We start from the raw sequence: 11,840 nt of genomic DNA, 5'->3' as shown, positions 1-11,840 counted from the left end.
GTATGGACAGAGGTGCCAGCCTGGGACCGGAGGAACACATGGGTTAGTGGAGCCAAATACCAGCCCCATGACTGTCCATGGCTAGCTTTCCCCAGCAGTCGTGTGACAAGAAGCAAAAATCCGCCCAAGCCATGTGGACTTCCCTTCTCTGCGAGGGGAAGAGGAATGAGCTCTCCTTCCCTCCCCTGGGACGAATTACCAGCTCCCCACCCCTCACTCCCCAGCGCGGGCAGGGAAGCGCCACCATCCAGCGCAGGACCTCGCCCCTTCCCAGCTCCTCTCCCGGGATATCCAGCTGCCTGGGAAACCCGGCGAATCACTCTCCAGCCGGGTTCAAAGATAAATTTAGCGGGAAGGGAGAGGCGGGAGGCTGAACACAACGGGGCGAGGTTTTCGGACTCTGTCATCCTCCGTGCTGAGGCCACCCTCCCAGCTGCGGGCGTGTCCCGGGGCGCGCGGGCCGGTGGGCGCTCGGAGGCAGGGTCCCCCCAAGCCCTCCCGGCGCCCGCCCCGGCTGCCAGGTTCCCGGTCTCGGTAGGGAGACGGGCGGGGGCCGAGGGGCAGCGCGAAGGAGGGCTGGTACGTCTTTAAACCTCTGCCGGCTGCTTAGTCACAGCCCCCTCGCTTGGGTGTGTCCTTAGCTCGCTCCCTCCCTCCGTCTTAGGTCACTCTTTCAACCCTCGAATAAAAACTGCAGCCAACTTCCGAGGCGGCCTCATTGCCCAGCGGACCCCAGCCTCCGACAGGTTCGGTCCGCCGGCCCCCGCCCCGCGCCCCGGGACCCTCCTCCGCGCTCGCTCGCTCTCTCGGTTCGCCCCGACGCCATGGACACGTTTTGGTGGCGCGCAGCCTGGGGCCTCTGCCTCGTGCAGCTGAGCCTGGCGCAGATCGGTGAGTGCCCGCCGCAGCCGGGCGGCGGGAGCGGGTGCCAGGGGTGCGCAGCCCGGGCGCCGCGGCAGCCCCACAGGCTAAGCCGGCCCTGGCCCTGGGGGACCGAAGTCAAGTGGGCGACGAGCGACGTGTGTTGCGTTCCGGAAAGCAGTTGGCGATTTGCGCTAAGCTGTTGGAGCGTTTGTCGGTGGGAAGCACTGTTTCGTTGAAAGGAAAAGAGAAAGTTTGCCGGGCAGGCTGCGGCGCGCAGTTTTGGGTGAGGTGGCTGGAGCTGGAGCACATGGCAGAAAGTAACTGTACTCCTGGATGCGCGCGCTCGGTGTCCGGACTCACAGGCTCCGGTGCCCAAGGGGCGGTGGCCAGCAGGGCAGAGCTGGGCGGGGCAGGCACCGGGGCTGGAGCCGGGGCTGGGACAGGGGTGGGGGCTGTTGGCAAGGTGGCCGCAGAGGGGCTCGAAGTGCATGTGTAAGAGCGGTGGCAATGGACTTTCCAGAAAGGGGTCCTTGATCCTCGCGGCTCCCCACTGAGCCTGGGTTCCAAAGCTTACAGTCTACTCCTCCCTGTCACTGACCACCTTAGCCTGTGGGAACCTGAACCAGCTCTGCGCTGAGGCCCTGGGTCTCCATGAGGTTTCCGCCTGGGGCAGAGAGTATGAACAGGAGGGCAAGACCAGGCCAGCTGCTCAGTCCTTGCAACCTCCTGTTTCTGCCAATCAGTTTGGGGAAATCCAAACAGTGCGGTGGCTCATGTTCCCTGCCTGGCAGCCTCGGAGCCGGGAGGGGAATCTCACACCAGGGCAACATCAGGGACCCTGGAGCTGGGGCTCCAGTATCACATCCAAACAGGGTGGGCGCCTTTCCATGGCTGTGGAGGGGAGGGGCCGCCGGTGAGGTGTTCTAGCGTGGCTCAACCCCAGCGGTTCCCTTTCTTTGTTTCTGTATGTACAGATAATTACATGGCCGATTGGCTTATCGCTAGCAAAATTAATTTTTCTTTTAAGAAGTGCCAGCTGGGTCATTAAAGCAGATCAGCCTACAGTTAATTCTACTCAACAAGTATTTATTAAACCCAGTTTTGGGGGGTAACAAGAAAGCAAAACACACAGTCCCACACGGCTACTGAGCTAGGTGGGGATCTGGGCATCTGGGATTTAGATTCCTGAAGCAGAAGGAATAATGATAGTTGTAGCAATAACAGCACTGGCTACCATTTACTGGCACTTTCACTGCGCCAAGCGCTATGCTAAATCCTTTACATGTGGCGTCTCATTTTACTTTCAGAATGGCCCAGTGAGAGGTGTCCTGTTATTAGGTCTGTTTTACAGGAGGGAAACTGAGGCTCAGAGAGGTTAAGTGACTTGCCAGTGTTCACGCAGCCAGGAGTGTGCTGGGTGTGGACCCAGGTCCACTGGGTTGCAAAGTCTAGGCTTAGTCAGAATCTGTTAGACCGTACGGGATGGGCAAACTCAGAACGGATTTTGGGGAAGGCGAGGTGCTGGAGGACCTCAGGCGAGGCTTCCTAAGGGAACTGGAGTTCGAACAGGCCCTTGGAAGGCGGAAACACTCAGGATGGGAAAGAAGAGGGTGACTCAAGAGCAGAGAGAGCCCTGAGCCTGGCCTTTAAGAAGAGAGGCCATGGTGGTTTCCCTGTGGCCTCTAGGGAAGTTTATTTGTGTGTTACCTATCAGTGCGGACTTCTACTTTGTCTCTGAGATTTCTGACTCTTTACAACCTGTCTCCCTGATTCTTCTAAAGGCCCCCCACCCCCACATATTTGGTGCTGTCCTAACCCTTGAGGTTTTCCCAGAGACCAGCAGGCTCACCCCTGCCTCACTCTGACCCTGAGTGTCTGTGGTATCTTTGGGCAGAATCATTTGGAAGAAGCATAACGAAGTGCCGGTAGCGATAACTGCCAGCTTTCATGTGCTTGTAAAGTTGTTTGGAAGGAACTGAGACTTGGAAAGGAGACATGACTTGGGTTTAGGGCTGGGCAGGTGTGGGGTGTGGGGGTGGGAGAAGAAAGAGGAGTGGGGAAGGAAAGGAACTGTTGTAACCTCATTCTGGGGAGCGGTGGGCTCTAGAAGACCACGAGGAAACTTTGGAAAGGAGCAAGGTCTGGGGGAGGAAGGAAGGGTCCAATCTTTGTATAGGAAAGCAAAAAGTAGAGAAATGCTCAGTTGTAGTTACATTGGACCCAGGAACTCTGAGTTGGATAACAGGTATCTTGAATTAGGTGTCTTGTGCAAGAGGAAGAAAGTGGCCCTAGGTAGAAAGGGTAGAGGGGGTGAGTCCTCCATGCATGTATCTCCTTCTTTTTGTGGGCTAGAGATCATCACTAGGGAATTGCCCCCTAGCGTTGAGAAATAGGGGAATATCTGAGAGCCCTGGGGCCTGGGGGTGGCACCCGCCTTTCTGGTCCCGCTGAGCATTAGAGACTCCTCCCCTTGCAGGGAGTTAGAGTTTTGGCTGTGTTTCCCCACGTGAAGACGCCAGGAAGCAAAGCCCCATCCATGCCAAGGTTAGCATCAAGTAATTCAGTTATTCCCCTTTTGCGCATTGGACGTCTACTTCCTGCAAAGGCATGGTGACAGGTCCGTGTGGTGGAGGCTGGCAGCCAGTAGGAAAAAGTTCCGTTTTCTTCCAAATTGCCCCACACAGGAGCATGCTGGACAGCATGAAATTTCTTAGTTTATGACAGATCTCCTTCCATTCATTCAGGAAGTATTTCCTGACTCATTGTCATAGACTCAGAGATCAGGACTGTAAGGATCGTTTAGAAAAACCCCTTCTTTTTCCCAAGAAGGAAACACACCCTGAAAGAGAAGAACTAGGGACAGCTCTCTGAGACTTGTTAGAGTGCTAGGGCAGGATATTTTTCATACAGTTCGGTCTCTGATATAGCCCTATCATCCAGGACTGTGGGACCCCCACCTCTACCCGCTATAGTGGGTGGGGAGGGTGTGTCTACGGGGGTAACGGCATCTGCTCACACCTTAAATATTGTCTTACACACTCATTACAATTTTATATTTTACTCCACAATATACTCAGTTTGAGTTTAATATAAGCATAAGGATATATATTTCTTACCATAAAGCAAAGTTGATGCTTGAGAAAGATTCTCTGAGGCTTCTAACACTGCCTGGAACATCACTGGAAGGTTAGGAGCACCCACATTTTAAAAGCCTGACACTGCTACTGTACCATCGGTCCTGTGTAAAGCAGGGCCCTAAGTCCCTAGGAAATAACACTTAGTGAGCACCAACTATACTAGGCATAAAGCCAGGGGTTAGCACGGGTCATCTTATATAAGCCTGACGGCAGCCCTGGGAGGTGGCATCACTTGCCCAAGGACCTGGTGGTGGAGCTGGGATTTCCCGGTTGTCTAACATCCTTCCATGTTAGACTCCACTGTCTACGCTCCGTACATTTATCACGTTGCCTCTGGAGGACTTTGGAAATTGTGCATGGTTCTCCCACCCTCCCTGTGCCCTGTGGCCAGTATAAGTGAAGCCTCGCATGAGTGGCTTCTCTCTCCACCCCTGGCAGGCTGTGGCCTCTTGGTGCCCTGCCTTTCTCTGGCCCTGTCTCTTCCCAGGCTTGGCCACAGCTGTCAGAGATGTCAACCAAATTATTTGTTATTAAAATAAGTCAATTCCCTTATCAGAGTCCAGCTGCCCTTCTAGACATGCTCTCATTTGCAGGCTTGGAGAAAAGGGAGAGGCTGTTCCTTGTCTAAGAGACAAGTTAGGGCAATGCCCTCCGCCTGAAAATTAGGAAAGAGGCCTCCAGAGGTTCTCACGCTGACCCCTGAAAGAGTTTCAGATGCATTGACCCAGCAAGCCCCCTCATCACGTGCTCCGTCGCAGGTTGTGTGTGTCCCCCGTGGGGGAAAGTCCTGAGGACCCAGGCAGGGGGCTGGTATGGTTTGCTACAAAAGTCAAGGGTCTTGAGCTCAAACCAGTGTGCAGCTCTGGGGAACACATGGCCACCCAAGTGAGGTTTCGGATCAGTCTGCGGTGTCAGAGGCTTCCAGACTGGGGTCCCCTGATGGAGAGGGGGTGGTGGGAGGTAAGTTGGGCCTCTTCAGCAGTCCCTCCTGGCTGGGGCTGGGGCTGGGAACAAGATATGGGCTGCAATTTTATTTCCCCAGCACCTCTGTCTTTGCCGACGCCACCCAGAGCCTGAACGGGAAGTGGTTCTTGTGAAAGACTGAGCTGAAGCAGGTGGCAGATGCTGCCAGGCACAGTGTAGTTTTCAAAGGGGATGTTTTCTGCCTGGGAGAGAAAAGCTAGGGGTTTGCACAGCATGAGGCTGATGACTCAATTTCCTTTGTGTCCCTGCTTGAATGGGAAGGACACAGTTTTCTTTAGAATTACCAGAGTAGGCTGGCGCCTTCTACCTTTCTACCTCCTTCTACTTCCACTTACCAGGTTGAAATTTTTTTTTTTTAAAAAGCGTACTCCCTCACAGCTGCCCAACAGGGTTTGAAAAGCCAGCCTAACTGAGTACCGGGAGGGGCGCTTTCTAAAGTTCGTGGTTCAGGAGTCTGGCTTGGCATGGATACAGTGCTTGGGTGTCCCCCATTCTCTGGGACAGCCAGGGTCTTGAACATGCAAATACTCTGTCAATTGGCACATAGTATTATTTTGACTAAATGTGCATATATACATACATATATATATATATATATATAGTTTACAAATAGATGCATGGTTTCATGTGATTAGAAGTCAAACACTTTGTAAGGCTTTTTACATAAAGAAATTCACGTCTTTCTAAATTCTTAATGAATCTGGTGTTGATTAAAGGGATGTTTGGTTCAGAAAGTGTGGACTTTGGAGAGAAATATTGACTAGTCCTCTGCTGTCCATTTCTTGATCACCTGAGTGCGTGAAGTACAAGGAAAAGCCAAGTATTAGATTCCTGTTTGCTAGATGTGGACGTACACACGGGGCAGGTGTGCCTGTAAGTATCTGTGCACCTGAACCTATATGTGGGTGTGGTGGGAGCTGGTGGTACCAAGGAGCACCAAAGACTTTCACACCCCTCGGGGGGAAAACAGCAACAACAAGCCAAAACCCGACATAGCTTCTCTTGTCTGTCTTCTGCAGCAAGAGAAGGGGGAGCCCCTTCTCTCTCGGGGACCCCCCTGACATCGAGGATTGTATCTCATTTATTTTTCTGTTCCGAGATCCTGATGGTTGTCCCTAGTTGTGACAAGTAACTGTTGAACTGAAACGAATGTCTAGAATTTAGAAATATATCTGGAAGCACACTGGTCAGTAGAGCTGAGATGCAAATATGTTTATGTATACGTGGTAACGGTGGTGACAAATGTGTTGTTCAGGGCAGGGCCGAGGAGGGCCCTTGGCTTGCCAGCTGCCCACCACAGGGCTCCTGTTTGGGCTGCCCAAATAGGGGACTCACCCACCTATTTGTGGCTTTGGTGGCTTCTTGCTGTGACAGTTGGGGACGGCTGTCTAAGGACAGGGTTATTAGATAGTTGGGCCGAGAAGGGAGTGGGAGAAGGCAGGATGATGACACTAACCCCAAATTTAAGCCTCAGAATAAAATACTCCCCAGCAGCAGCCAGCTTGGAGTTCTAGTTATTTTGGAGATGCCACTATGAGGTTGGAGTTATTGGGTGAGAGGCCCACGCTCTTCCAGCCCCCGGGGCCTGCGTCTGCAAGGTGCTGGCAGCTGGGGGAGAAGTAGGAGTGTTTCACAGGAGACCCTTTCCTAGTTGGTGGGTCTCTTTGGGTAATTATCAGACTGCTATCTGGCCTGGTGCTGCTGCCGCTCCTCCAGGGCCAAGTCTGCAGGAGGCCTGCCAGCTGATGGGGACCCACGCTGGCAACGGCAAACGGTGTCTCCTCTCCATGGATTCTCCCAAGTGTGAAATTGCCCATAACTGGGTCAGGTCTTGCCTTCCCAAGGATCGTATGCCCAGCGAGCCTTGAGGGACAGGGAGACAAACACAGAACGAGGGGGTGAATGTTTTTTGGAGGGGAGGTGGGGAAGCACAAACTCACAGAGCCAGATCTCCCCAAGTTTAGGGTGCACTGGGTGTCTGGGTGTGTCCTCCTGAGGCAAGTGTCCCTCCTAAGTGCAAGTGTGGGCAGACAGATCCCAAGTGGGTGGGGAGGGGCTGAATCACCAAGGAGGTGATTTGCAAAACTCAGGTCCCAAAACCTTTCCTTAAGTCTTCAGCTTTTGAGAGTAAAGGTTAATTGCAAAACTCCAGTGGGGGAGAAAGATTATTCACATAGACCAGAGTAATTCTGAGCATCTGAGAGGGTGTCATTGCAAGTCTCCTTTGGCAGGGCCTGAAAAAGTTCATCTTTTTTCCTTTTTTTGCGAGATCCTGTGCCTTTTGTGCTTGCTGTTTGCAGCTAGTTGTATGTTCTGAGAAACCATCACCACTATTACTAATAATAGTGCACACTTATACCATGGTACGTGCCAGCACCTTCCTAATCATTCCCTGTATACTAACCTGTTTAATGTAAACACCAACCTCGTGAAGGCAGTGCTATTATTATCCCTCTTTTACATGTGAGGAAACAGAGGCACTGAGAATTTAAGTAACTTGCCTAAGGCCACACAGCAGGTAAGTGATGGGGCTGGGATTCGGGAGGTCTGGATACAGTCATGTTCTCAGTCACTGCAGGACAGTACTTCTCGTGGTATATTAAGATGTCAGGGCACCCCAGACACTCGCATGATTATACCTGCTAGTACTCCTGTTGTTTTTAAAGACTCCATTTCAGAATCTGGTTGTGTGTGGGATCATCATGCAGAGCTGGTTTCGCCTTCTTCCTTTTTAAAATGTGATGTCAGAGCTGGGGGCTGGAATTGCAAAAATGAAGGAGAAGGTTGTTCTGGAAACTCCCTCCAATTTATATTCTGAGCAGCTCACTCATTCCAAGCCCTGAATAGCACTGCTGTCTTCTATGTGATAGGAAGTTGGCGGGGGGGGGGAGGCGTAGGGATGAAAGAGACGATGGCTTGAGTTGTTTGTTCATCGCCACGTCATTATTTGTCACCTGGATGAAAGTGAGTGTTGCTGGTTGGTATTCTCCATCATCTAGGACTTTGACTGGGAAATGAGCCAATTGAATAGCAGCAAAATGTTTGCACTCTGCTCAAGGGTCCTTGGTCCTAGGGCCTTCTTTCTGCCAGCTAGAATTGATGGGTGAGGGAGGGAAACTGAGAGAGGAGGCTGTCAGGAGTCAGGCTACACACATCCAGGGCACAAGGAATTTGGCAAAAGCTAGAAGTGTGCTGTAACCCTTCTCTCGGCCCTAGCTTAACCAGATGACCAGGCTTGTGTTTGGCCCAGCGGGGAGTAAGAGGGCTTCCTCTGGGTGGCCCTGGCTGAGAAACAAGCCACCCAGGAAGCAAGGAGACAAAGCCCCCAGGGGACATCTGACTCAGTTTATAGGAGGGGACCTGGGCCTTTGGCCTGGGACAGGAACTCATCCCAGATTCCCCATCTGTTTCAATTTCACTGCATCTCTTTGCACTTAAGCAGTGCCTTCTAGAAGGACCCATGCTCCAATCATGGAGCTAGACAGCATCTTCTCCTACTTCTCCAAGGCAGTAGTGTGGTGACAGCAAAGCCTCTACACAGATGCTCACCATTATGCACATTAAGATGCCAGGAAGAAGTGAGCAATGCCATGCAGCCCATGCGTGGTCTGCTGCCTTTGGCCTAGAAGGCTGTTTCTGCCCAGGCCACTGACTGCAGCCTTTGTACATTCTAAACGCATTAAATGAGTGTCTACTCTGTGCCATTCACAAATGTTGCCATTGCTGAGTGTCCCAGTCCAAAAAGTAGAATCCAGTGGAGCTAAGCTCCATCTTGCGGTCTGCAGGACACCAGCTGATGTCTCCGAGTCAGCCCCACAGCCACCGGTGAGTTGCAGGGCCCTCACCTGCCTGCAGGGAGAGGATGGGAGTTCAGGTAACCCACAAGAGTACTGGTCATGCAGAGGAGGGTAAAGTTTGGGGAAGAAATCTCCTTCCCAGAAGTTTGTCTTTGCAGTCGGTCCTCTGTGGTGGGACTGGCTGTCTTCACAGTATCGGCCTTAGAGGTCAGGCACATCCCTGTAGGCTCTCCTAAGTGACTTTTACTTTCTCCTCTTGCTTACTAGTTGTTGCCCTTGGTCATTCATAAAAACTCCACAAACACATGTCCATTTACAAAGAGGAAGTTGGAGGGATGCCTGCGAGCTGTAATGGCTATCTGTTCTCTTTTGCCAATGAGCATATTGACTCCTTAGGGAAAAGCCCACACCTTATGTACATTTTTCTGTTCACGAGGATCCCATCTCTCATCACAGTTCCCCAGTTATAGTAGTTGCTCAGTAAATATTTGGATGGCTGACTGAATGGATAACATTTCTAGACTGGCTGGCAAAGCCATCTCCACCATTTATTTTTTGTGATTTTTGTAGGTGCTGGCTGATTCTTTTTCATCGTTTTTTTCTTTCTGTTCCATACAAAATCTTTTTTGTTTTTTCTTTTATTGCCTCTTGTAGTGATCCTCAAACTTCTTTGAAATTTCTTTTCTCTGCACTCTCTCCAGTTTGTGTGGATCTTTCTTGAGGTTTGAAATGTCAGGCAAAGCAGCGGAGGTTTAGCACTCGAGACATTTTGTCGAGTAGAAAAGGGATCTTGATTTCCTATAGGTCTGGCTGCCTCTTTGTCTCACCTCTTAGTTCCAATCTTAGGTCATGTATAAAACAAACAAACAAACAAACAAAAAAAACCCAAATCTCAAAATCAAGTTCTCAATAATACTCAGAGAAAAGATGTTGGCTTTTTGGTCACTATTTTAAAAGAATAAAAGGGGAGTTGTTTTTTTCAGTCAATAGTTTAAAAACCTTCCAGATGGAAGATCACCTCCATGTAATCAGATGTTTGGTGAGGCATGATGGGAATGAGGAGGTTTGGCTTTGGAGGAGAGCCATGTGGAAGGTGTAAGGGCAAAGACACGAGACGGACTTCTGCTTGGTTACTTCCCTGGCCACCTAAGAGCAGTGTGTGAGCTCGGGCAGTTGCATGTGTCAAGTGTCTAGAACAATATATTTAGCACATAATGTCTAAAGCAGAATGTCTGGCATATAGAAGGTGTCCCAAGAATAGAAATTTACATTATATTGTAGTTTCTTTCTATTACTGATTCAATACATGCTGTTGAGCAAATCATTTCACCCCTAATTTGCCTCCATTTTTCCATGTGTAAAATGAGAGTGTGGGATTCTGGTTGGTCTGTAAAAGTCCTTTCCAGCCCTTGTGTTCTATAAATCTACCACTCTGTGGGAGTACTAACACCTAAGCCTCATAAAAACTAATGGAAAGAAGAACATAAAACTACTATAATGCAGTGTCAAAAAATGTGATCCCTGGTTTGCATTAAATGTCAGAAGTGAATTATTCATCCATGCCAGGAACAACCATGTGGACCCAATTACACTGTAAACTCCAATGGGCAGGAGCAACTCCTAGGGACAAAGCGCTTTGCTCATAGTACTCCACTGAATCCTCTCAGCATGTGTGGGGTGGGAAGATGAAGAGACTTTGGCCAGAGAAGTTAGCAACATGTCCCAGTCACAAAGCTAAAACTACAGAAAACCAGTCCTGGGATTACCTGCAGGATCTGAATGCAATACTCTTTACTTCACACTGTACTTTAAAAAACATTTCTTCAAGTGGCCAGAAAAACCAACCCCTGGAGGGAAAAGATTGTACCCTTCACACTCAGAGCTTCACGAGCACTTTGGAGGTCTCCTTCTCCAAGGGACCCCCTGCAACATGTTGGTGCAAAATGAAACACAATATTCAGCCAAAGGATATTCAACACAATATTCAGCATAGGATACTAGAAGTCACCCTTAGAGGATTAGTTCTAGTATCCTATGCAGCTAGGGGAGCCTGGGAATCTGAGAACACAACAAAACAAAAGAACAAATATATATATTGTTATATATACACAAAACCCAATCAAGGCACTGAGCAAGGCAGGCCTGTGAGATGGTGAGTTGCTGCTTCTACTGAGAGCTTTTCAGACTCCCACTAAGATTTTTTTTTTTTATTCATAAAACAGAGAGACTCTTGCTCAGGGGGGCAAAAAAAAAGAAGCCATGAAGATTGCATTACTTAGAAGTTTATCAGAGTGGGTCAAAGGCTAAATCCCCTGTCTGGTTCCTGGCCTTCTATCAGTTAGTGAAAGTCCTCAGTCAGATCACAGCCCATTCTGGTTGTACCCATTTCATACCCATCTGGAGTCCACTGACCATTCATTGAAATAGAATCCCAGACGGGTTCAGGTCTCGTGTCATATGCGATGCCCTCAATTATTGCTGAATATGGTTCAGCCATCTGTATCTCCAGCTAATCATACAGACATAATATTGTAGAAGTGAGAACCCACTTGTGGCCGGCAGAGGTTTGGCATTTCTCTATCTCAGTCACAGGGTGACAGTGAGCAAGGTCTTTCCCTTACTTGTTGCCTCTGTTTCCCCAGTTACAAATTGGTGACAAATTGACCAATTCAATTCCTTAAAATGTATCATGTGGTTGACGCCATGGAAAGAAGGGAGGGAAGTGGAAGACTTCGTTTCTGTCCTTGGAAAGCTTGCAGTTTGGTGGAAGAGAAGTTAAACAGGTGAAAGAATTATACAAGAGAGCATCTAACCGAGTGTCAGAAGATCAGGAAACACAGACGTCTCCATGAGCTGTGATTATATGGAAGGCCTCAAGGAATTTGAGGATGAGTTGAGTGTGCAAAAGGAGATGGGCAGAGAGAGGGGAGAGGAGAGAAACCCAGGGAAAGGTAAAGCACAAGTTTAAAGTGGGGGAAATAAGTATGGCTTAATTGGGGTCAGGAGAGGGGTCAGCCTGCCTGGATGAGAGTGTCCATGTTTAAGAACAGTGAGGGAT

The 11,840-nt window shown here is 49.9% G+C and overlaps 1 protein-coding gene across 13 annotated transcripts in view; it reads left to right on the top strand.

Annotated features, from left to right (window-relative positions):
• Positions 1–608: 608 nt before the first annotated feature.
• CD44 (CD44 molecule (Indian blood group)) overlaps positions 609–11,840 on the top strand; it is an 83,176-nt gene continuing 71,944 nt past the window's right edge. For all 13 annotated transcript variants that reach the window (XM_012649622.1, XM_012649621.1, XM_012649619.1 and 10 more), the window contains exon 1: positions 609–891. In XM_012649622.1, the coding sequence (XP_012505076.1) occupies positions 825–891 (67 nt within the window). In that variant the 5' untranslated portion in view covers positions 609–824. The remainder of the gene's footprint in view (positions 892–11,840) is intronic.

Source organism: Propithecus coquereli, unplaced genomic scaffold (genome assembly GCF_000956105.1).
Source record: "Propithecus coquereli isolate 6110/MARCELLA unplaced genomic scaffold, Pcoq_1.0 Scaffold30, whole genome shotgun sequence".
Lineage (NCBI taxonomy): Eukaryota > Metazoa > Chordata > Mammalia > Primates > Indriidae > Propithecus > Propithecus coquereli.
This window is presented reverse-complemented; position numbering and strand designations above follow the sequence as displayed.